This window comes from Ascaphus truei, chromosome 14 (genome assembly GCF_040206685.1).
Source record: "Ascaphus truei isolate aAscTru1 chromosome 14, aAscTru1.hap1, whole genome shotgun sequence".
NCBI classification, from domain to species: Eukaryota; Metazoa; Chordata; class Amphibia; order Anura; family Ascaphidae; genus Ascaphus; species Ascaphus truei.
The window spans coordinates 26,454,474-26,481,097 of NC_134496.1; the positions used below are offsets into that span (position 1 = coordinate 26,454,474).

The 26,624-nt window shown below is 42.4% G+C and overlaps 3 protein-coding genes across 9 annotated transcripts in view; 1 reads left to right on the forward strand and 2 right to left on the reverse strand.

Annotated features, from left to right (window-relative positions):
* On the reverse strand, positions 1-22,836 carry VAMP2 (vesicle associated membrane protein 2). Its single transcript, XM_075570154.1, has 5 exons — positions 22,751-22,836; positions 4,077-4,158; positions 3,123-3,281; positions 1,542-1,593; positions 1-942 (listed from the first exon to the last, which is right to left on the reverse strand). Coding segments are annotated over exons 1-5 (312 nt in total). The 5' UTR covers positions 22,753-22,836; the 3' UTR covers positions 1-925.
* PIK3CB (phosphatidylinositol-4,5-bisphosphate 3-kinase catalytic subunit beta) overlaps positions 22,491-26,624 on the reverse strand; it is a 97,313-nt gene continuing 93,179 nt past the window's right edge. For 4 of the 6 annotated variants that reach the window (XM_075570149.1, XM_075570148.1, XM_075570150.1 and 1 more), the window contains one exon: positions 22,491-23,435. In XM_075570149.1, coding sequence (XP_075426264.1) covers positions 23,286-23,435 — 150 coding nt within the window. In that variant the 3' untranslated portion in view covers positions 22,491-23,285. Of the gene's footprint in view, positions 23,436-23,988; positions 24,124-26,624 lie in introns of all 6 variants that reach the window. The other 2 variants (XR_012787988.1, XR_012787987.1) reach the window with 2 other exon arrangements.
* Positions 23,325-26,624, forward strand: part of C14H17orf50 (chromosome 14 C17orf50 homolog) — a 5,503-nt gene continuing 2,203 nt past the window's right edge. For both annotated transcript variants that reach the window (XM_075570156.1, XM_075570155.1), the window contains exons 1-2: positions 23,325-23,789; positions 25,886-26,064. In XM_075570156.1, coding sequence (XP_075426271.1) covers positions 25,925-26,064 — 140 coding nt within the window. In that variant the 5' untranslated portion in view covers positions 23,325-23,789; positions 25,886-25,924. The remainder of the gene's footprint in view (positions 23,790-25,885; positions 26,065-26,624) is intronic.

Sequence of the window (26,624 nt, forward strand, 5' to 3'; positions counted from 1 at the left end):
AAAACTCTGTGATCAGGGCCACTTCCTGTAGGAGTTGTGGGCGGTTGGAGGAGCAGAGCTAATTGTAATAACCCTGTTTATGTGCTCAGCGTTAACACAAACTCACTTCTCCCTGGATCCACCCAGACAGTGTACGGATGATTCTGCAGGAGCATTAATCGCTCGCAGTGCTCACACATACAGTAGCAGTGTGGCCAGTCTGACACGGATACACCTGGCTATACGGAAATCATAGTCACCATCTATAATATACAGGCAACAAGAGTCAGCAAAACCAGTGTGGGTAGAGAGCTGTGATGTCATAACAGTAAAAATCACAGATGAAGTGGTCTGGGAGTTACCAGGCATTTTTAATCAGCCAGGCCTCGAGCCGGGTTAGTGTCACCTCCCTTGTGTGACAAGGCAGCGTCTCACGGAGGAGCGGAGATCATGCGCGTTTCCCAGAATGCCGTGCGTGGGACTCTCATACCACATCAGAGGTAGCTGACATGACACCAAATCAGGAACAGTGTCATCACAGCCGTGGTACAAAAATTAACCCCTGCAGTGCCAGAGCCTAGGTCCTACCACTGCAGTGGTTATGTTGTAAAATACTTAAGTCTTGACTTAAATAAACAGAAAGATGAGTACGATCCATGCTCCCCCCACGTGAGGCAGGCCATGGTCATGTAACACATAACAGCCTTTGGCCAATCAGAGTACTTTGCTTCTGAAAGTTCCACGTGTGATATGCCTCTTAGGGAGCTTGATTGAATGGAGAGCTGTGATTGGTCACAGGTAAGAGAGTTACATGTTGGTAGGAATTGGGGGGGGAGGGGGCGTGGCAGTGTCTGAAGTGGTACAGTCCGACATGAGGTCATTTCACACAAGATAGTGGTCACGCACTAACAAATAAACGGAGTCCAGAGAGAGGAAGCCACCTAGGTCAAGTGCAGAAATAAACTGGGAGAGAGAGTGGGGGGAGTGAGAGGGAAGAGTGGGGGGAGAGAGAGGGAAGAGTGGGGGGAGAGAGAGAGGGAAGGGGAGGAAAACAAAGACAGAGGCACAGATCAGTACAGGAAAAATACTCAGGTAACATCTTATTTACAGTAACAGGACAATCAGAGCTAATGTGGAGGTCTAAATTAACTATGTCAGTCCCAGAGCACCTCACACATCGCTGGCCCCTGAATGGGGATGAATGGTCCCTTATGTTTATACAGCGTCACTGCACCCTGCGCTCCCCTCTACCTCTGCTAACACTGCACTCTGTGCGAATATCAGTCTGAAATACCCTGTTACAAGACAGTTGTGTAATAGGAACATGCTCTGCGGCTCTCACCCTGTAGCACCGGACACCCCCAAGAGAGACAGAATATAAGGGGATAATGATGGAAGAGACTGAAAAATTATTATATCCACCAGTGGTGGGGGGTCCCGTGTATACACCCTTAGTATGGGGAGAGGGGGCCTGTGCATACACCTGTGGGGGGGGGGGGGATCCAGTGTATACACCAGTCGATGGGGGTCCCTGTATTGCTGGTGCAGTGACAGGTACTTACTGATGATGATGATGAGGATAATCGCACACACCACTCCCAGGATAATCATCATCTGAGGAGAGAAGGATACTATGACGCACGTCCTCACAGCTGGGCATCTACTTTGAAGGACTTTAAGGATCAATTTGGTGCAAGTGACACACTCTTGTGCCATAGCTCCCTTCTGTCTGTGTTATGGTCACCCCGCGGGGAGGGACAGACTCATAGCTCCCTTCTGTCTGTGTTACTGTCACCCCGCGGGGAGGGACAGACTCATAGCTCCTTTCTGTCTGTGTTACGGTCACCCAGCAGGGGGAGGGACAGACTCATAGCTCCCTTCTGTCTGTGTTACTGTCACCCCGCGGGGAGCGACAGACTCATAGCTCCCTTCTGTCTGTGTTACGGTCACTCCACATTGGGAGGGACAGACTCATAGCTCCCTTCTGTCTGTGTTACTGTCACCCTGCGGGGAAGGACAGACTCATAGCTCCTTTCTGTCTGTGTTACGGTCACCCAGCAGGGGGAGGGACAGACTCATAGCTCCCTTCTGTCTGTGTTACTGTCACCCCGTGGGGAGGGACAGACTCATAGCTCCCTTCTGTCTGTGTTACTGTCACCCCGTGGGGAGGGACAGACTCATAGCTCCTTTCTGTCTGTGTTACGGTCACCCAGCAGGGGGAGGGACAGACTCATAGCTCCCTTCTGTCTGTGTTACGGTCACTCCACAGGGGGAGGGACAGACTCATAGCTCCCTTCTGTCTGTGTTACTGTCACCCTGCGGGGAAGGACAGACTCATAGCTCCTTTCTGTCTGTGTTACGGTCACCCAGCAGGGGGAGGGACAGACTCATAGCTCCCTTCTGTCTGTGTTACTGTCACCCCGTGGGGAGGGACAGACTCATAGCTCCCTTCTGTCTGTGTTACTGTCACCCCGTGGGGAGGGACAGACTCATAGCTCCCTTCTGTCTGTGTTACTGTCACCCCGCGGGGAAGGACAGACTCATAGCTCCTTTCTGTCTGTGTTACGGTCACCCAGCAGGGGGAGGGACAGACTCATAGCTCCCTTCTGTCTGTGTTACGGTCACTCCACAGGGGGAGGGACAGACTCATAGCTCCCTTCTGTCTGTGTTACTGTCACCCCACGGGGAGGGACAGACTCATAGCTCCTTTCTGTCTGTGTTACGGTCACCCAGCAGGGGGAGGGACAGATTCATAGCTCCCTTCTGTCTGTGTTACTGTCACCCCGCGGGGAGGGACAGACTCATAGCTCCCTTCTGTCTGTGTTACTGTCCCCCCGCGGTGAGGGACAGACTCATAGCTCCTTTCTGTCTGTGTTACGGTCACCCAGCAGGGGGAGGGACAGACTCATAGCTCCCTTCTGTCTGTGTTACGGTCACTCCACAGGGGGAGGGACAGACTCATAGCTCCCTTCTGTCTGTGTCACGGTCACCCTGTGGGGGGAGGAACATGTTGACGGCCATTGCTATCTTGTGCCTGTCACTTTGTCCCACTCCTCTATTCCCTTTCATCTAGTCCCTCTCCCTCATCTCACTCATAAACCCCTTTCCTCATTCTCACTCTTGCCCCGATCTCCCCCTCTCACCTTGCAGTTTTTCCACCAGTTTTTCCGCTTCAGTTTGGCTGCACTGGTCTCAAACTGGGAGGCTCCCGCCTGCAGAGCATCTGATCTGTTATCCAACTCCGACAGCTTCTGATCACGTTCCAGCACCTTATCTACGTTGACACGCATAATGTCCACCACCTGCCACCGACATCAGTGAGGACAGATCAGTCACCCAGCCACACGAAACCGCAACACCGCGAGGGAGAGATCGACACCACGGATGGGGGACGCGACATGGCGAGGGGACATATAACGCAGATCAATTTGATAACGTGCAGAGCAATATAATAACATGCAGAGAGATTTAACAATTTGCAGAGTGGTATAAAAACACGTAGAGCAGTATAACAATATGTAGAGACACGATAATGTGCAGAGCGGTATAGCATAAAGCTGATTGCCAGGGGAGAGCGTGGGGCCACTGTAACTGTCTCTTACCTGTCCGGCAGCATCTCCTTCAGCATCCCGTTATCATGGCGCCACAATGTCAAATGGCATCGCGTTGCCATGACAACGTGACATTACATTGCGTCGCATTGCCATGACAACGTGACGTCACATGGTGTCGCGTTACCTATAATAATGTGACGCCGCATGGCATCTCGACGTCCCATGGTGCCGCGTTGCCACGACAATGTAACGTTACATGACGCGATGATGTCGCATCGTCTAAGGACGAAATGCCTGGCCGGATGTGCTGAGCAGTATAACGATATCTAGGAAGATACGATAATGCGCCATGCAGTGTAACCATATGCAGTGTGATGTAACATGAAAGCAATTTAACAATATGCGAAACGATAACGCGCAGAGCTATAACACGCGCAGAGTGATAACAATATGTGGAGAGATTAATAATGCTCATACAATATGCAGAACGATATAATTACTCTCACAGTGAGGAGAAGAGTCAGAGCTGTTCCTGTCACTCACCTCGTCCACTTGTGCCTGTGCCTGCTGCAGTCTGCGGTTGCTGGTGATATTTGGGGGATTTCCCCCTGGAGCTGGAGCTGACCTGAAACAGAACCAACAAGCTCAAGACCTGATCTGGAACCCAGCACCGACCAGACACACAACCTCCCACTGTTCCCTCTCTGTCAGCCCTTTATAAGGAGCGGTCACCTTGACAGTGTTATTCTTGAATTGTATGTGCACAGTACAGTATAAATTGCGGCAGAATTGTGTTTGGATGTATGTATGTATGTCTTTATTTATATAGCGCCATTAATGTACATAGCGCTTCACACCCCTTTACAACTTATTTCACTGCCTCTCCCAAAACTGATTGCACAAAAATACCTCCCACACCCACTCAAAACCTGAATTGACTCCAGCATTGCAATGCAGCAAAACATTTGACAAGGAACAGGCATACGCCTGCTGTTTAGTCTGCACACACTCACTTTGCTCACAACAGCTCCATGCAGCACTGCCTACCTCTGGCATAATGAACCTGCTATGTATCTTAACTTTTTTCTTTCTCCTGGCCTCATGGGGATGTTACTCTCTCTATACACTACAAACTCCTCCCTCCTGGCCCACACCCAACCTCACCATACACCCTGGACTACTCAAAAGCCTTGCACTATCTACTAAATGTTGGTGGAGAACTCTAAAAACCAGCACACCAACCACTGCTCACTCAAATTGCAAACACCACAAATTTACGACTTGCAAACAACTACCCAAATTTCTACTCTTACTATTACTCTCTTTAGCAGGTGATATTGAACCTAACTCAGGTCCTCCCATTTCAGCGCTGTCCCATGCCCCTGAGAATTCCACCTTTAAATTCCAAAAAGGTCTATCTGTTGCCCATATAAATATCCGGAGCCTGCTGCCCAAACTGGACGAACTAAGGGCATGGTGCCTTATCCATAAACCCAAAGCCATCGTTCTTACAGAAACATGGCTAACCCCTAAAACCCCTGATGCAAATATCACCATTCGGGGATACTCCATTTCTAGGAGAGATAGGTCAAAGAGAGGAGGAGGGGTGTTATTTTATATTGCAGACACCTTACAATTTACACTGTTAAATTGCCCCCCAAGCCCACTCTCTTTACAAATTCTAGTTGGCAAAATCTGCCTCCCCTTTTCTAAGCCCATCTTGGTTGCTGGCATCTACCGCCCCCCTAAAGCCCCTCTACAATCCCTGACTGATATCACCCAGTTTCTTGGCTCCATTTCCTCTCTGAATGAGAAGAGTGAGCTGCTAGTTCTTGGGGATTTCAACTTCAATTGGCTTGACCCTAAAAACCACAAAATCCAGATACAACTCAAGTCACTTAACCTATCACAACTCATTTCCCAACCCACATGGATAAACCTGAAATCGCACAACCATTCCTTGCTAGACTGGGTTCTTTCCTCAAACCCCAGCAGAATCCAATCCTCTGGCATCCTTCCTGATATTTTCAGTGACCATGCAATAGTGTACTGTGTAAGGAAAATTAAACCGCCCCATTCAAGCCCTAAAGTTCTCCTCACTAGAACATAAACTTTAACCCACAACAGTTTCTGGATGACCTTACCAACTGCCCATGGCACAGAATCGATTTAATTCCCGACCCTGATTCTGCGCTCGACTATTTCCAATCCGAGTTCTTAAAACTCTGCGATACCCATGCTCCACTACCCAAAATAAGGGTACGGGGGGCCCACCTTCCATGGGTTACACTTGACCTTATAGCACTCTACCAGTTCCGGGATGCCTTGTGGAAAAGCTGCAAAGTAACTGGCACTACCAAGGATCTCAATCACTACAGATGCCTGCGGAACATGTGCACAAGGCACGCAAAAGCACAATATTACTCTGACAATCTCCACCAGAATACATCAAAGCCAGCTAACTTCTGGAAGGTTATCAACAATATATTCCAGCCTTCTAACCATCAACAACCAAGTAATATCACTACGGGGGATATTACTCTGACAAACCCCACTGACATTGCAAATGCATTCAATGATTACTTTGTGGGGTGTGCCACTAACTTATTAGTGAAACGCAGCCCAAACTACAAACCTGAATCTCATCCTGGGAGTACCCACATAGCCCCACCCCCTCCCAACACTGCCCACAATTTTCAATTTGGCCCAGTATCTGAAGAGATTACACAAGCACTCCTCAAATTAAAACTAAGCAGCCAATGTGGACCTGACTTACTACAATCTAGGTTCCTACGACTTGGTGCCCCATCCATTGCCAAACCAATTTCTTCCATAGTCAACTCTATACTGTCTGCAGGCCATATCCCTAAGTCCTGGAAAACTGCCAGAGTTGTCCCTATCTTCAAAAGTGGGGACAAAAACACTGTCTCAAACTACAGGCCAATCTCCCTTCTCCCAATTCTATCCAAAGTCATGGAAAAATGTGTCCACTCCCAATTAAGCGATTACTATACCAAGACAAATTTCCCTAGCCAATTCCAATCTGGCTTTCGCCCCAAACACTCCACTCTACCCTGCTAAACGTTTGCAATGAAATCCAGTGTGGAATGGAACGGGGACAACTCACTGGTGCAGTATTCCTAGATTTTGCAAAGGCTTTTGATACAGTTGATCATGTTATCCTGCTTAACAAACTCCAGAGCTCTGGAATAGGGAAGCATGCTTTAAACTGGTTTCAGTCCTACCTATCAGGTAGATCCCAACATGTGTCCATCTCAGGCTCTAACTCCAACCCCCTGGATATCACCTGTGGTGTCCCGCAAAGCTCTGTTCTGGGGCCCCTACTCTTCTCGGTGTTCATTAATGATCTTCCCACAGCTTGTAAGGAAGCCTCAATACACATGTATGCAGATGACACAATCCTATATGCACACAGCCATAGCCTCTCTGACCTTCAACACATACTTCAGTCTGACTTTTTGAGACTCGAAAACTGAATTTCCCAAAACAAACTTTTTAAACACTGACAAGACTGTAACAATGGTATTTAGGACCAAGACTACATTTTTAAAGCTGCCAGCGACTGAGCTCCAGATTAGAACCAACGCTAACACCACCCTAACCCCTGTCACTAGTTTTAAATACCTGGGCATATGGTTCGACTCCCACTTACCATTTGGTATTCACATTGATACCCTGACAACCAAGACCTATGCTAAACTAGGGGTACTTTACAGGAACAAATCCTCCCTAAGTCTCCTGGTCAGAAAGCGTATCGCACAGCAGATGCTAATGCCAATTATTTACTATGGAGACATAGTATATGGCTCGGCACCTCAAACCCACCTTAGCAAACTTGACACCCTCTACAATTCAATTTGTCGTTTTGTTTTCCAATGCAACTACAACACACATCATTGTGAAATGCTCAAAGAACTAGATTGGTCATCACTAGAGTCTAGGCGCAAAGTTCACCTTTCCTGTCTTGCCTTTTAAATTCTTTATGGGCAAGCTACCCAGCTATCTGAACAAGCTCCTCACCCCTACCACATGCAGCACTTATCACCTGAGATCAGACTCCAAAAGACTGTTCATGGTCCCAAATTCAACAAAGTATCCGGCCGTTCCTCCTTCTCTTACCGTGCACCCCAAACTGGAACAACCTACCAGAGACTAACATCCACCACCAGTTTAAGTTCTTTCAAATCTAAGGTTGTCTCACATTTTAATCTGGTCTGTAACTGTTTCATACGCCCATAATATATATTTTCTTTAACTGTGCATGCAATGTCTTGTATATAATGTATACCCTATTCATTCATGTAACTGTATTTGTAACCATGTATTATTTGTCTTAACTCTGTGCCCAGGACATACTTGAAAACGAGAGGTAACTCTCAATGTATTACTTCCTGGTAAAATATTTTATAAATAAATAAAATACACGTGACAATCATATAAATAACAAATAATATAAATAACACAAAGGGGAGAAGTGCTTCAGACATAAAAATAACATTTAGGAAAAGGAGTCCCTGCTCCGAAGAGCTTAGAATCGGATTGGTTGGTAGGAAGAACGTACAAAAAGTAGGACGACGTTCCGGTAAGTGCGTCTGCAAGGGGCTAAGCTGTATGTATCAGGTGTATAATATTAGCCACAGAGCTACTCATATGCTTCGTTAAGCACGTGTTTTTTGAAGTGGGTCTTAAAGGTGGATAGAGAGGGTGCTAGTTGGATATTGAGGGGAAGGGGATTCAAGCGGTGTGGGGCAGTCAGTGAGAAAGGTTTAAGGCGGGAGCGGGCTTTAGATACAAAAGGGGTAGAGAGAAGACATCCTTGAACAGAACACAAGAGTTGGGATGGTGTATAGTGAGAAATTAGGACTGAGATATAAGGAGGAGCAGAAGAGTGTAAAGCTTTAAAAGTGAGGAGGAGAATTTAGTGTTTGATATGGGATTTGATAGGAAGCCAGGAGAGGGATTTCAGAAGGGGAGACGCTGAGACAGATTTAGGAAATAGTAGAGTAATTCTGGCAGCAGCATTTAGGATATATTGTAAGGGAGACAGGTGAGAGGCAGGAAGTCCAGACAGCAGGTTGCAGTAGTCGAGATGGTAGAGAATGTGTCTGTGTCAGAGTTTTTGCAGTTGAGCAACAGAGGAAACGGCGTATCTTGGTAATATTGTGGAGAAAAAACAACAGGTTTTAGCTACCTTTTGAATGTAAGAGAATGTGAGAGGAGTCGAGTGTGACCCCTAGGCAGCGTGCTTGGGCTACTGGGTGAATGATAGTATTTCCAACAGTAATGTGGAAGGAGGTAGTAGGGCCAGGTTTAGGAGGAAGTATGAGGAGCTCTGTTTTGCCATGTTAAGTTTAAGTCGGTGGAGCCCATCCAGGATGATATAGCAGAGAGACATTCAGAAACTTTAGTCTGTACAGCAGGTGTAAGGTCAGGGGTAGAAAAGTTAATTTGTGTGTCATCAGCATAGAGGTGATATTTGTGACGGTGACTTTGTAACAGGCTATTAAAAATACACACCAAATATAACTGGGTTGAACTGAACGAGGCTTAGATATGATAAAATATAATTTATTCCTTGAAAAAGGTGAACATACGAGATATACAAATAACAGACAAAATATGCACTTACTTAACGTTGGGAATGATGAAATAGTCAGAAATCGTGACTAGCAGTTCACACAGCAATCTTGAAAATCACAAAAGACACGAAAGACAATAGCCATAGGCTGAGCCTGGTTCTTATACAATTATTTCCCATTGAACACAACCTAAACCCAGCCTCTCTCATAAATCAGTGGTGAGGTTGACAGTTTTCCTCAGAGTAAAACTCCTCCCACCCAAGGACGTTTAAAAACTGCTTTTCCTATCTAAATAACTTCATAACTTCAGTTCAGTAATACTTACTGGCACGCGAGGCATTAATACATTCCGGCACGCATGACGTTCCCAATGAGACTAAATATTACCATGTAATACTAAAATTAAGAGAGATATTAATATCTGTCTCTTAGGACCTGCTGGACATCATGTGTCTAATCATTATTTGCGGCTCAGTCCCCCGGTTACACATATGTAACTCTTAGCATGTTCAGCCGAGGACATCTCATAATATTCTTATATTTAATAAGGTCACTCATTCTGAGATCTCCTTGCGTAACCGCACCCCTGGCCCCCATCAAGAAATCCTTTGAAGCTGGGCTGTGTGTAGTGAACATTTGTCACCGGTGCTATATTTCACACCCAATGCCCCAGCCTGGGTCCTAGCTGTCTCTACCAGCAATATACCCTTGGCCTGCCAAATTAGGTATTAACATACTGTGCACTAAACCCCCATCTGTACTTTTCACACCCAACTTCAATCAAGCCTGTTGAAGCCCAGATATTTCTGAAAAGACCCCACACAATTGTATTTTCCTAAACTGTAGCTCATTAACCCCTTAAGCCTCCTGCATCAATCCCGGTGTAGCGTTGGTGCAACACTGGAACAGAAACAATACATTTTTACAGGGGAATATACATTAGGATGCTGAAGCAAGGTAAAAACACATTACTGGACCACAGTCCAGTTAACCCCTTGCTTCCAAGGTGAGAGTAGATGGTGGCCAAATGGGGTGTAACCCCTTTAATCCCGGGCCAAATCCTCTCTCTCGTGACAATATTTAAACCTAAGAGATGTGATTAGGTCACCTAGAAAGTGTGTGAAGAGAAGATGTCCCAGGACAGAGCCCTGGGGTACCCCCACAGAGAGATCGATAGAGGAGATGGGGGTATTAGCAAAAGAGACACTGAAAGGAGAGAAGATTCAGGATAGAGCTTTGTTACGAATACCAAGCATATGGAGAATGTGAAGGAGAAGAGGATGGTACACAGTATCAAATGCTGCAGAGAGGTCAAGTAATATGAGCAGAGTGTAATGACCTCTGTCTTTGGCAGCATGGAGGTCATAAGTTATTTTAGTGAGGGCTTTTTCAGTGGAGTGAGCAGTGCGGAAGCCAGATTGTTGAGGCTCTAGGAAAGAATAGGTGTTGAGAAAATGGAGCAAGGAGAGCATACAGGATGTTCAAGGAGTTTAGAGGCTAAAGGCAGGAGGGAGACAGGACGAGTTCGAAAGATAGGTATGGTCAAGCTTGCTGTTCTTGAGTACTGGTATAACTGTTGCATGTTTGAAGGAAGAGAGAAAGGTACCAGAGTAGAGGAAGGAGTTAAAAAATGTGTGTGAGCGTAGGGATTATAGTAGGAACAAGAGGTTTTAGGAGATGGGAGGGAATGGGGTCAAGAGGGCAGGTGGTAGAGGGAGAAGAGATCAGCAACGACACATCCTCTATGGTAGCAGAAAAAAAGTCAAGGAAGGCAGAAGGAATTAAAAACATTGGCGGTGCATCTATATTTTTGAATAAATTTATAACTAGTAGTCGTCAAACAGGGTCGAAGGACTTCCAGGGAAGAGCCGTTGTATGCCTCAAAAGGGCATTGATGCTGTCTCTGACGGTTTTCACAAGTTGACTGTTAAAATTAAAATAGCGCTTCACTTTACCATAATTGTTCTCCTTAAATTTGCAGGAAGACCCATCTTGTGTTTATTGCTTTCTTAATTTACATTTTTGGTCCACTCGCTGTACATCTCAAAACTGACTTGGTGTTTAAAGATGAACTGGGCATATTTATGAGGTAGACCACCACATCTGATCTTGTATTTCTCACGGACGTTCGGGTGCAGGTCTCAGCATGATGTCTGGGACCAGTACAATCCTGGGTGCTGGAGCGGGTGTGCGTCTGGCAGCTGGCAGAGGTAGATGGTCTGGGAGGATGCTTTGCTCCTGTCGTGGCCTTGAAGGTAAAATAATGCACAAAGTCACATGCAGTCGCCTTATGCACTGTACAACTGTAGTGTATTCTGTACCCCAATGTTAATCTTTTTCATAGTTGTTTCTTTTCTTGTTCCAGGAATCATGGATAAAGTATTTTTTCAAGAGCAAATTGTCACCCGTATTGTTAACTACATTAGGCATGATTTCCCATCAGGTGGTCACCGCTTCTTCCAGGACAATGACCCTAAACATACCGCCTCTAGTCCCTATATTCTTGCCAGCAAGATCAACTGGGTTAAGACGCCACCGGAGTAAGTGTTCCAGTGTACAGTAACGGTTTCTCATTGTTTTGAACAGTTTTTATCTGATCAACTAATTCGCCATTTTTTTCCCCGTCCCATTCCTGATCACCAGATTTGAACCCGATAGAATTGGTCTGGCATGCAATGAAGTATCATATAAGAAAGGTTGTTAAGCCATCCAACAAAGATGAATTAAAAAAAGGAATACTGAGTTTCTGGAACGACATTCACCGTACAAAAATGCAATAATTATATGTTTTGCCCGTACTTTTAGAGTGTAATGGACAGGCTACCGGCAAGTAGTAAGGTACTGTACTGTAGTAAGGTAAGTACAGCAAGTATAGTATAGGCAAGTATGGTAATGACAATAACCTGTTTCAATGTTATCTTTATATTAAAGGTACTGTTATTAAACGTTAACCATTTTATATTTGTGCTTACTCTCCACTTTCTACAGTATATATTATATACAGTACATGCATTATTTGTATTGGACATGTGTGCATTACCTATTATTTCTAATAATTATGGTTTACAGGTTCGGTTATTTATAGTTTATTCGTTTTGTGTGCCTATCAATAAAGTTACACAGTCAAGGCTTTCAATTGCCTTTTTTTTTTCTTAAACAGGTGATGAAGCACTATAGGAAGGGGGGATACAAGTTTATTGTACTGTGTGCATGTGTGCATAATAACAGTCAATAGTTTGTCCTAATCCCCCCTCTCAATGACAAAAGAAATCCTGTCTCGTTTACACCGAGTGATGTGACTCAACTAAATCCCTTGAGAACATGTTTCTGTGTGTGTGATATTTCTGACTTGCAATAAACATTGGCTGTGAAGTCAGGCAGGGAGAGGTGTTGAGAACACATAGAATGCTTTTTCCTTGGCTTTGGGAGGGTGTGGGGGTGGGAAAAGGTGCAATGAAGTTAAGCCATCTTTGTCTAAAGCTGTGATGACAGTAGAATGAAAATAATTTGAAGTGTTTTAAAATGCATTAAAAGTTAGAACTCCCTGGAGAACAGGTTTCTGTGTGTGATATTTCCATAAACAAATGGGAAGGTTTTAAATAGTATTCCCCCTCCTTAAAAAAAAAAAAGTGTATGCAACCTCAAGAAATAAAAAGGAAGTGTTTTTTGCATGTAAAAAATGAAAAAATATTTTAAAAATGCATCACATTATATTTTCTTAAAATCAATCATTTATTAAACCCTTGTCGAGAAATGAAAAAAAAAATTATGCCTTTTTATTTTTTTGTAGGTTTTCTGACTTGCAATTAACATTGACAAGGAAGTCATTTTTGAGAAATCACAATGCGGGTCTCATCACCGATGCGCATGCGTGTGAAAACGGCAAAGACCTTTCTCAGCCCAGAATCAAAGGCTCAAAGATAATGTGCCTTTTGTTTTTTTTTTAACTCATGTCCCATGGTCAGGCAGGGGGAGGTGTTGAGAACACATCAAATGCTTTTTCCTTGGCTTTGGCAGGGTGTGGGGGTGGGGAAAGGTGCAATGAGGTTAAGCAGTCTTTTGCTAAAGCTGTGATGACAGTAGAATGAAAATAATTTGAAGTGTTTTAAAATGTATTAAAAGTTAGAACTCCCTAGAGAACATGTGTGTATGATATTTCCATAAAAAATTGGAAGGGTTTGAATAGTATTTTGGGGGTTTCTTACCCGAATGAATTACACATGCAAAGTTTAATTACTGTACAATACTGTAAAATATTAGCGTGGCAAAGTTTTAAAAGCGTGAAGCTGGTAATACTGACGGACTGTATACAAGTAAAAAAAGACAACGTTTTAAAAAAGTGAAATTAGAGTTCCATCGAACTTCATCCTTACAGTATCTTTTGCTGCTTGATTTCAAAGTTTCTTTTCTGGAAAAATAAAATTACAGGGTATGCTATTATTTCCGGTACTGCGCATGCATCAACTTGCGCTACAGTTTATGGTGCATGTCTACAATCATACTGTACACTACTGTAGTGTAATTGGGAATTAAAGCTAATACTGTATAGTGTAACACTGTAGATTATATTTACCTTAATTATAAACTTTGCCAACCGGGTGGAAAGGAGCCAATGTCAGAAGTGTATTGCGCGTACAAGCTGGGGCCACTCATTTCATCTGCATTATAGTTGACAGGTGACTGGTGGTAGCGAGACGGGGTCAGGTAGCAATGATTATAATCAGGCAGGTTCACTAGGTTTTCAGTGACAGCCGGCCAGCTATTGCAATCGTATTGGCAAGCTGGGGTGTATTGTGCGTTGAAGCTGGGGTCACTCAAGTCGTCTGCATTATAGTTGACAGTTGTCTGCTGAAGCCGGTAGTGAGACGGGGCCAGGTAGCAATCATTGTTGACAGGTGGAGTCAGGTAGCAAGGATTGTAATCAGGCAGGTTCACTAGGTTTTCAGTGACGATCGGCCCGTTATTGCAATCGTATTGGCAAGCCGGGGTCGGGAAATACGAATCTTTAATGGATTAAACCTGACCTTTCTCCTTTTGAAGTTGCCACCAGCAAACATACTGGCAAAATCTGAAAGCACAGCCCAATACCCCCTGCTATCTCTCAGGAGGGGCAGCGCAAAAAAACAATCCTCATTAGTTAAAGTTTGCCTTATCGAATGCTTCCACCCACGATGGTTGTGAAAATTTGAAAAAATCTTAGTTCTCGATGATATGATGATATATATCTGCTAAAGTAACCTTATCTGTTCCAGCATTAATTGCAGAAAATATTAGATATGCGTAACTGGCATTCGGTTTTGAATAAAGACTTGGCATGATGTTGAGTGTATAGGTTCTGTCTATTCAGCAATTGTGCGGGCATAGCAATTGAGAATAATGGGCCCAACATTGTGCTTAGATACTTAAATGATAAACGCCTAAATATGATAACGTCTTCAGCGTCCAAGGTCATTTTACAATGGATCCCTGTGGTGGACTCTCTTTATCTGGGTTTTAAACACCTGCAAATTGACACATTGTACAGTACAGTAACTGTGCTACAGTATACACTGGATAGTACAAAGGGGATTCATTGTGCCACCAGATAATTCAAAGAAATCAACAACGCTAAATTGATTGGCCCCGTTAATGCTAGCAGAGAATAGCGAGTGAATCACGCATGGAATACAGCAGACTTTACGAAAACGGCTCTGAGAAATGTTCAAATAACGGCCACGGCATCTGTAGTACATTCTACATTTGGCAAGCAGCTGGATATCAGTTTTTTTTTTAATTCATCTTGATAAAAGGGGAGACTGCAGGTATATCCCAGATCCATGATTTAAAAAAAAACAAAAAAAACCCCACCTGAAATAAAAAATAAAAAAAAAGTGTCTTTCGTGGATTGAAAAGGAGCAGGTGTATGTGCAGTGCTGGGGCAGTTTTTTCCAGGTACACTGGGATGTGGGAGATTACGGTGTTTTTTGTTTGCAACTGAAGAGTTGGAGACATTTGTGAAAAGTAATTGTCTGGATATTTCTCCGAGCAAGAGGGACATTTGCTGGAAGTGTATGAAGCATTGTCTGGAAGCATTTGTTGCACGCTGAACAAAACAGCGTGAATTATTTCTTCAAAGAAACGTCGTGCGATGGTGGGAGAGTTTTTTGTTTTTGTGGCATTCGCTTTTGAAGCAAGGTGGGCTGAGTCTTGATTAAGAACAAATTTTCAGGAAGAGAAAATACGCTGGAAACGCAAGTAATGGAACTTATTGATACATTTGAAAACAGTAACGATATGGTGTTGATTTTATTTAATGGTGTGGTTTTCAAAGAGGAGAAATTGCATGATAAAGTTGTTTTTAAGACAGAACATTTTCAAATTGTGACATTTTAAATCAGAAGTATGTGTGCCGAAAAAGAAAATAAAGTTTTTGCTTCATATGTCTACTAACATTAATTCAGAGCTGAATGTTAGTGATGAAAAATAAATTCATCTTAAACAGAAAAAGTATCTTGATAAAACAGACTTAAGAATTCATGAACAATTAATGGAATTTGATATATATAATAAAAAAAAGTATCACAGATTTAAATCTCAAAATTAGTAAAAAGATTTATTTTAAGGCACCAAAAATTAGTAAAAAGAGATTTATTTTATGGCACTCAAATAGTCAAATTATACATGCAGCTCAGAATGACAGGAGTGACTAACAGTTGGAGAACAGACAAGCTTCTAGGGGGGGGGGGGTTGAAATGCTTTAATTGCAAAAATGTGGGCATATTAAAAGAAATTGTATACAACTTTTAGACCAACAAAAAAATATTGGGGAAAGGGAATGAATTTGTCTAGTTTTCCAATCCCATTCCATATGCACCACTTGATGCACAGATTAGGAATATCATGAATAATTTCACACATTTTAATGACTTGATCCATAAGCAGTGCAGATGCACAGACACTAACGATGTAACACATGGGCAGGTTTTAGTGTGTGTTTAGTGTGTGGCACGGCTCATGAGATAGCATGACCAAACTGAAATTGGGATTGTCAGATCTTATTTAATATGGTCATGAAGGAAGTGTTTGTACAGCTGTAATAATTGCCAATAATTTATCAATGGCTTAATGATAATTCATGCGTTAAACAGATTGTACCCACAATGTAAGACATTGCTGCACAATGTAAAAATGACTACAGTAGCCCAAAAAAAAAAAAATGATGTGCAGGGAACAGATGCTACATTTTAAGGTCAGTACAGATTTTTACAGAATGTGTGTTCCTTGCACGGCTGATGCAAGATGAGGAACAGCCATATGAGTGTGTGCTGACAGATGATTTTTTTCGGAAGAGTGGAATTCCCTAATGACATCTAGTGTTGGTTCAGTTGAATTGCAGGAACGAAAGTATAAAACAGGACAGGTGTTTGGTATTGAAAGAAGTGATACAATGGTTTCTTTGGCTAAATAAATGGCGTTAACAGCAGAATCTGTAGTGTTTTCCAATCGTATTTGAATAGCAGCATTCAGACATGCAGATACACAATTTTTTTCCTTTGCAGAGGAACAGGCAAAATATGCTTATATTGCTTTCTCTCAAGTTGATTTAAAACTTTCTTTTGTTCTTGAGAACAGGGTTTTATGTCATCACCACAATAGAGAGGTATGTCCTCAAGATCCAGAACATTTAAAGATTTTCTTTAAGCATTACAATCATTAAACTTTGGGTCACGTAGGACAACAGAGACTTTTAGACATGTTTGATGCAATTCCAGTTAGGAAAGACAATGCAATTACAACGGCAAAGGTTTTATGGCAAAATGTTTTTTCCAGATGGGGGTTTCTCATGTATTCTTGAATCAAATAGGGGTACTCATTTCACAGGTCAGGTGATGAAAGTTACATGTGAAATTTTGGGGATTGAACAAAGATGTAATGTTCCTTATCATCCACAATCAGCTGGTATTGTGGATTTCAAATCTAGAAAGTAAATATGTATCCTCCTGTTTTTCAAAGTTTTTAGGGGGGGACACAGACAATTATACATTTTTTAGAAAAATAGGTCTACGATAAGCATATTGGGAAGGATCTTATGATATAATTGACATTACGGGTCAGACAATGTTAAAGGTTGTTTGATTCTGTACGTACTCTAGAAATCCTCCCCAGGGAGGTCAGTACGCCGCACAGCCGTGGAATAAAAGCTTCAGGAAAGGCTGATCAGTGTGGCATGAAACTTTAATAGAACATAGTGCAAACGGATCCTCTTGACGCGTTTTCAGACGCATCAAGAGGATCCGTTTGCACTATGTTCTATTAAAGTTTCATGCCACACTGATCAGCCTTTCCTGAAGCTTTTATTCCACGGCTGTGCGGCGTACTGACCTCCCTGGGGAGGATTTCTAGTGTTCCGGTGCCTGCTGCCTGCACGCCGGGCTGTGTATGGTGTATCTGTGTCTCCCTGCTGCATCCGGAAGTACCGGCACTGCCGCCGGTCAGGTGACCACCCACCGCGATCGAGCGGGTGCAGGGTTGGCGGCAGAAGAGATTGCTGGCGACGTGAGAGGATCATCCCATCAAGAGACAACGCAGACAGAGGGACACACAGCATTGTTCATGCAGGAAGACAGACGGGCCACTTCATTACGTCCCCCAGTGCAACTGTAAGTTATCTTCCTTCAAGTTTTTCTCCAACCTCATTGTGCTTATAGCTAGCCAGTTGCAGAGAATTACATGTAATCAATAACACACTGGGGGATAGTGGCAGTTATCAACCAGATTTATTGTCAAAACACCATTTCACAGCTGCAGCTACACTTTCTGAGCGCCTGGTGGGTTAACTGGCTGTTTACCCGTTTTCACATTTGATTCTGTACGTAATAAACGCAGACAGCAACATTTTTGGATCCACATGGACCAAGGTAAATTATATGTACTGTACCAATATAGTGATACTGCTTTATTTTTCAGGTCATATGATAGATGACAGGTGATCAGAATCAAGAAAAATGATCAAGAGTCATCACCTATGGGACTGAATATTTTTTAGGAAAAAGAACAAAAGGACTCATTTCTATTACTATTGGGAAAAAGGTAAAAGGGGATATTATATCTCTAGGAATACAATGAAGTTTGCCATAAGAATTTGCATTTGTTCTAAATCCTACAGATTTATGGGTAAATAAGTGGTTGGGATGTAAAAATGATGCATGTACAATAATTTTTGGAATACTCATACTATACTAAAAAGAGCGTTTTACTTCCTGATAGTACTAGGAATACCCATTAAATATACTCTATTATATTATAATCCCAAATATCGTGATTTTGTTTAACACAATTACAGCATTTTAATTCTAACATAATTTATCACACCAAGCCCATCTATCATTCATGCTTTCATAATCACACTTCATGTTTTAGGTCCTATTGAGACAATAAAAACATTCCACAATCTTGTTACTCCTGTAGAGAAAGGTAGAGTATGTGTATGGGTTAAGTCAGATAATGGAATAGTTAAAGCTTTATTTCCTATGTCTACACATTCCAAGGTTTTATTAGAGGAAATCCGATAGGAATATATTAACATGAGATACAGGTCAATATGTCAGAGATTCTCACTCGCAATGTAAATATGATTCCATTACAATATAAATATAGGTAAAATAAATTGGGTTCCTTGGGAGAAATGGACTGAAGATGAAGGTTTACTTCAGGTTTTACAAAAACAATTAAAAGAAGCAGACATTAAAAGAGATAGAACATGAATGGTCAGTAATGTCAGTATCAGCCTGGTGGACAAAATGTAAAAAAAATGTTTTTACAATGTTATCAAAATCTTCTGTAGGATCAGCATTGGGTAATTTTGTCTTTCATCCGTTCATCATTATACTTCTTTTAATATGTATTATGAAAAGAATGTATACACAGAAAAGCAGAGATGACCCAAGGAGAGGAATATTGAAAAAAGTGTTGAACAGGAGTTTACACAAGACATCAAATTTCTCTAGCACGATCCTTTACTTAACAGGGGGGGGGGCGCAAACTTTTTTCCCTGGGCCCCCCTGCCGGCGGTCACCTCACCCCCCCCTCAATACCACTTACCGCGGCTATAGCAACGTGACGTCACAAGACCTCGTGACGTCACAAGACCTCGCTGCGTCATTTGACGCCGCATTGCCATGTAAGTAAAGGTTTACAGAGGCCCTGCTGCTCCCCCGGCACATCATTTAAGTGCCTTCGGGAAGCGTGCGGGGCCTCTGTAAACCACGCGACACCCTGCAGGCAGTCTCACGCACCCCAGTTTGCGCACCCCTGCTTTAGAAGATATCTTTTGGCATAGTCTTTGTAATCTGTGAGTGTGATTATTGCAGGGACTTCATTTATAAATTTCAATATAAATTAGAGGGGTTGTAAGAAATTGTATCTCCTCCTCACTATTAATAGTCTATGAGTGACTGATTTGATTATAAGACAAGTGTTGGAAGATATCTGAAGCTGTAAAGAGGTGTGGCTAACTTATGATTATACAGCCATTTTGGGTTATCTGAAGAGGATTCTACATTAAGCTGTGTCTGTCACACTTGGTACGCTGATGTAATCAGTTCTCTAATTTAAGTTTATTTTCATGTATGGAAAATGGGAAGGTATGGTATCATGCTGGATTAATGGGAGCTATCAGATTGTTACAGAAAGTCACATGATGATACCATATTCAGTCAATGTTAGGAGTATGAAAGACTGATATATGGATATTCTCAGAATAAATACTGGCAGGTTTAGTTAAATAAGGCATATATGATAACACCAGGACAGTCATCTGACAGGACAGGCCATTTCAAGTTGAGAAAGAAACCCAAGAAAAAGGAATGATTATGCAATCTCTCTGAAAATATTATAACCCATTTGATGTCACCGCTATTTATCTACTATTTCTGAATGTAAGTAATATCTTAGGAATAAAACTTTTTTTGTGTGCTAAAACTGGATTGAAGAATTATTTTATGCTGCTGTCAAATTTACAAAAGACAGTACATTTTACATACAGTATAAGGATAAGGCTTGGTCCCCGTTGGCTGCTGCAGCGCCCGCTAAGGCGGGCACAAGTGCCGCCCCTCAATGAGGCCGGGCCCGCTGCGAGGGGCGGCCTTTGCGCTGTGTGGTGCATTTTTCAGCCAGACATGAAAATTGTGAGTAGAACTAGCGACGGAGCGCTAGGCCACGCCCCCCCATCCCCTGCCGGGTGACAGCATGGCCGCGCCCCCTTTCTTTTCCCCTGCAGCTCACTGCAGACCAGGGAACTCTGCTGCACGCGCCGCCAGCCTGGCAGGCGCGCGTTCATGCGTGCAGACAGCGGCCCGTAGCCTTAGGATATTAGAAATGTGAGCCCATTATAAACATTTAGGTTTGAAAAACCTCCAGGCATATATTATTCCAGTGCATTAATTGCCACAATGGAGAATACTAAATGCGTGTTAAAAATATAAAATGTATTATGCTTGAATATTAAAAGATTATGCTAAAACCCACAAACGTGGTTTAAAAAGTCACAATATAATGTTTAATACATGGATACAAATGCGAGTCACATAACCACTATTGCAAAAATACAAAGCATACTACAGAGGACCTTCTAATACATGTAACCTGTCTATGTAAGCATAGACAGACAGGGGAGCCAAAAGGACCTCCTGAATGGAATAATAACTAACGGTATAACCATAACAAAGAAGCACAATATATAACTAGATATCAAAGTCTAACAGGGTAATTTTATGAATCTTGAGGAGAAAATAGAAGATAGATAATTTAGGTCTTTCATCAAAAAAATATATTGTTTATCCTCCAAGATTCCCACAATTTTTCATCTCTCCGGGATTGGATTCAGATCTTTCTGAAAGTCTCTAGTTGGAGCTTTAGTTTCTCATATGTATCTGTATCTCCCAGAATTCTGTTAGCTTCTTTAACATAATCTGATCTATCCAAGATCACCACCCCTCCCCCTTTATCAGCTTGTCTTATGACGATACTCAGATCAGCTAATTCAGTCAAGGCATTTTTCTCTAGTTTGTTAACATTATGCCTGTCTATTTGTTTTTTGATTTGTCATCTCCGATAGGAGTTTAACTGGCCATAAAAACTATTTGTAACCAATGTTAACCCCTTGTTTGCCAGATTGCTTAAAACACTTAATATGTCATGATATTATCATGACACTTGGATCGGGGCCTGATGTGGGAGGAGCCGTTTTGTCCTCATGAATGTGGGATATAGTTTTGTAGGGTCTTCCAATCTATAAGGAAATCCCATAGGAACCTTCTTGTGGCTGGGATGTCCTATGCTCACTGCACACGAGATAAAGTGTGATAAATGCACTAAAAATATCCCCCCTCAGCTCCTAATTGAAGCTTCAGTCTCTGTAGGGTTTGGTGTGAGATTTTAATTAACAGTCAGACACCTAACGGAGGAGGGGAAAATGACGACAGTACTTAAAATGATACAATACTGTATAATCCAACTGAATCCTGTCATCCTACATAAACAGGATGAGATGCACTGCCCTTTGAAGTGGGATACCCATCAGTTCCTATAACTAGTTCAGTGTTTGTTGCTAATTATATACTATATAAACCATTAAATCAGACACTTTATTTCTGTGGATTTAATTAGATGAAGGCCTGAGGGTCAGCGTGTGAGCCCCTCGCATGCCGATCACAGAGACACCTGGGAGCGGGGCTATTTATGAGGAGGTGGAGCATTAAAATAAACTCTTCATAAACTGCCCAAAATGTTAAATTACATGAAATGCTCAGATGGGGAAGGAGTGTCACACATTTAATATCAGTGCTTCACCATCCTTCACCCTCTCTTTACAGATCTGTCTGCAATAAGGAGCACGACTGTGGGAGGGAAGGGGGATTTATTTATAGCATAGAAGGAATATATTTGCAGCAATGTAAAAACGCATTATTTAGTATTAAAATCACCATCTGCTTTCAGCTTCGTTTCTATATGAACATTACATTATGACAGTTAAGTCACTTCCAGCTCAGAGATAACACTCCGCTGCTGTGGAAATGATTGGCACTGTGATGTATATTTGCAATGTTTTATTTTAAGATGTAGTGAAATCTAAAGAAGATACTAAGTGACAGAGTTAGAAATAGCCTCAATGTCAAAATCACTATTTGTTGCAGATAATTTGTTTATACTGTATATGGAAATATACTTCATGCTAAATACTCCATCTGATCAGATCAAGAAGAATATTTTTACCATGTAACATCCACTGTACACCCAGGATCCCACGAATTACACACAGAAAAGACAGATTAACCCAACACGTGCCAGAGAGGCAAATAATTAAATAATATCTCACAGGTTTAAAGCAGAGAAAGGTTTAATCTTAGAGTATTCCCAAAATAAAGCAGCAAAGACCCAAACATGAAGGTTCCTGTGAAGAACAAACAGGATTTGGGAGTAAAACTTCCCTGGGCAACTTGTCCATGAAAATCACACACTACGGATAACATGAAACAAACACCCGTGGGCAAGGACACAGACACACTGGGGCAGAATGGGGACACTTTCAGCACTGAGCCCATGGACAGCACCTGTAATCAGACAGATATATTAACTCACATGGTTCTGGAGATCTCTGATTCTCTTTCCACAGCAACAAAAGATGGATTTATCTGTCAGCAGAGATCTCAGGCAGTGTCACGGAGTGTGGGGAGGGGACAAGCACTGACAGGGAAACACCCACACATGAGGGACCCACCCAGGGACAAGAAAAGAGGACATGCCTAGCCACCAGGGACACAGAACACACCCAAATGGTGACAATAAATGTGGACTGGCTACTGATATACATATCAACCAATGTGAGCAGGAGGCACACTGGACTAGGAACAATGCACTGACAGTCAGCCATGGCCAGAAGGGTCTAACCAATGTCAAAGGGGAGTCTGCAGTGAAATCCCTGACCTGCAGAACTTGCAATCTAGTACTGATGCAATGCAATATGCAACACAAGAACAGGGGAGAGAGGAATGATTGCCCCAATGAGCTTACACTGTACATGGTGGGAAGCAGACAGAAACAGGAGTACAACATAACTGCATTAGGTGACTGTGTGCGCAGTAGTGAGGACGGGCTTGTGCGATTGTTGCGGTGGTCATGGGTTCTGTTTATTTTTAACCAGATAAAATGCCCACATGATGTGTGTTCCTTCAAATGTCGTCTTGGAAAACAAAAACACAAACGGAAATTGTGTTAAAGTCGATAAATCACAGCCAGCAGAATGTTCCAGTAAAGGAGCAAGAGCCTAAAATGGAAGAGAATCCAATGAGACAAATGCAATTAGTAAATTACACATTCCGACCGGGCGGATAATCCGATTAAAAGGCCTATAGGACAATTATATCTGAAGCAAAACATCACAATAAGGAAATGAAGATGAATCAAAGTGTAGAGAAGGTGGGGGCCTCAGATGAAGCAGTTTAATAAAAGCTTGCCCCCTTCTCTCAGCTCACACAGAAGAATCCTGCAGGTTTTGGTCTGAGGTGGACACGGTCCTTCAGGGCAGAAAACAAGAGCGAGCTTTATGGCCCAAACCCAGCAGCGATAAACAGCGGATTTTCTACAGGGGACGATTCCCGACTACAGGAGTTTCTTAAAGGTTTGTGATTCCTGCTAAACAATTAATTTTGTTTTAAAGAAAATGCCGCCTAATTTATTTTTCTTCAAATTGACCTTTTTATATAATTGAAACCAGGTGGTCATCTAGAGCTGCATTATTTTTTTTTTTTTTTTTTTTTTTTTTAGCTCTCGGGGCTTTCAGTTCCAGAGAGTTACCGGTTTATTTGCCAAAAACCTACCTCTTCTGGGGAAATAAAAATGGCTGCAAAATCACGTGGGTCTTTCTGGCAAACAGGAAACCGCAATGTCATTGGAGAAATTACATTTCAGTTTCCTATTGGATGACTGCAGTGGGAGGACCCCAGGTTAGACTTCTGTAGAGATGAGCAAATTATTAGCCAACAATCGAATTCGCAGCAAATGGGGAATTTATTCGCAAGTGCGAATATTTGAGGTTTGATCCAAAAAAGCTTTGGATTTGCTTAACTTAAAATGGCATTTAAAAAGGAATACAAATGTATGCATTTCTGCCAGTGGCCGCTATTCGGAAATTTGTCCTAAACATTTGATTCCCCCAGAGCCTGAAATAAGGGGGTAGGGTGAGAGAGTTCTATTGTATTAGAGACCAATTGCTACAGTACAGTATCTCAAAAACACTTTTAAAAAAATGTGGTGAGATACCGGTGCACAAAAAAGGAGCACACCAGAAATACCTGGGGTATACGCTACTTGAACTCATTTAAATATACTTTGCATATCCACAGTAGCATATTTCCCAGGTATCTCAGGTGTGCTTTTTGTGCACAGGTGTCTCTCCACATGTTGTTTAAAGCTTGTGTTTGGGGTGGTATATATAACACTTGGGACTCTTAAAAAAAAAAAAAGTCTCCATTTTTGAATAGCAGCCACTGGCAGAATTAAATCTATTTGTACAACAAAAAAACTAACAAAAAACGCACAGATTAATATTCATCGGCGGTGCGAATAGTAACAAAAATGTGTCCAGATTCGCGAGCTGGATTTTGAAACATTAGTCCAACATTCTGCAACAACAAACAATGAATACGTAAACCAGGCAGGATTGCAGCTTTAAGATTGTTGCTGTATAACATGCGCAAGACGGTAATGTCACCACTAAAGACTGATGTCACTGACCGAGTGTACTGGATTCTCATTAGTAAGCGAGTCTGCTCTCAAGAGCTTGCACTTTAGTTCTTGGTGCTTGACACTGGGAGATTTAATGACTTTAGTGGGAACAAGTCAGACGGAGCTCCCACTTCAGTGGCAGTTAAGTGAGCACCCGGTTCCTTCGTTTGCTGCAAGTAAATCGCTTTTTTGTTTTAATAAGAATTTCTTTGTGCAACCTCCACAATAGCGCAGTATATTTCTCTTTGCTGAACGCCGAGATAAGTTGATGTTGGAGGATAAGTTTTAGTGACACTCTAAAAATCACCAATTTATCAAAACTCCGAACTATCCCTGCGACGCAGGACGGGGACTGACAGCTCCGGGGTCTCCAGACAGGAATTCAATGTAAAATGGTGCACTCCGTTAGCTGCAAAGACTTGAACAATCTAATTGTTTTCCATAAACAAATATATTTGTTTCTATGGAAATTAAGCATATTATATCTCTTTGGCGCCTCCAAATAGGGCAGTGTTTGTAAAAAAAAAAAAAACGTTTTTTTTTTTTTTTTTTAACCATGTCTGTAATAGAGAGCCAGTAAAGATAAAGGGAGGGAGGTAGAGGGGGGGGGGGGGGGGGGATTTTTCATGTGCAAGCTCTTGTTGAACACAGTGCTATCACAATAAGCATGGGCAGGTTCACGAGTCTTAGTTGGGAACGAACGTTCAAATTGAACCAAAATTTGAGACAACATCCGAGAAATGTTCATCCTGAGATTTACTTTTTTCTGTGATTGATTTTTTTTCCTACAAATAACCAGAGTTCTCAAACAACAAACATGCAAACTATTGTAAACCGTTCTAAGTTCAAAAAGGTTTGCCCAAATTATTTTTAAAACTGTCAAACATTAGTACACGTTGGTCCTAGGAGGGACTGACCCCTTAAACTGTATAGGCCATGTGGCTCTGGTATAAATCACAGCATTGATCTCCCCATGTCCTGTTTCCGCAGAGTGAGGAGCGTTGCTCGTCTAACATCCTGACACCCGACATGAGCTGGCAGAATAAGTGGTCAGACAGGGACACTAAGGAGGGGTCAGCAGGGGACAAAAGCATCCGGAATAAGAGGGTGCAGCAGCTCAAGAAGATCACCTCCCTTGCCCTTCTCTGCGGATCGTTAAAAAAACACAAGTATTAATTCTGTTCCGTTATTTACTGTATATCCCCCGTTATCTGCTGCAGGAATCAGTGTCTCCCGTAATTCAGGGCTGTTCAGCTCATAGGGGGTTAATGAACAACCAAAACTTTTACCATTCTATGTCAGTTAAATCTAATGGGGCAGTCCCACCTAGCTCACAAATGCACATCTGTGAACAACAAAAAGGAAGGATCCAGCGCTCCACGGATTTTGCAAATGTTCAAATTTATTGCGCCATACACAACAACCGTTTTGACCTTAGTAGGTCTTTCTCAAGTGAAAAGGTCAAAACGGTCGTTGTGTATGGCGCAATAATTTTGAACATTTGCAAAATCCGTGGAGCGCTGGATCCTTCCTTTTTATAGTTCAAGTTTGGATGATTGCAACAGGTATCCCTTTTGAACCAGCATCACCGGTAATACTGTTATGTATATGATTTATGGTGTGCAGCATATCATTGTTTTTTGACATCTGTAATGGCAAAGTCTCTTGTTTTCAGGCCAACTCAATGGTTTGGTGTCAGTCTCACTGATTTTAAGCATCAGAGTCTCAG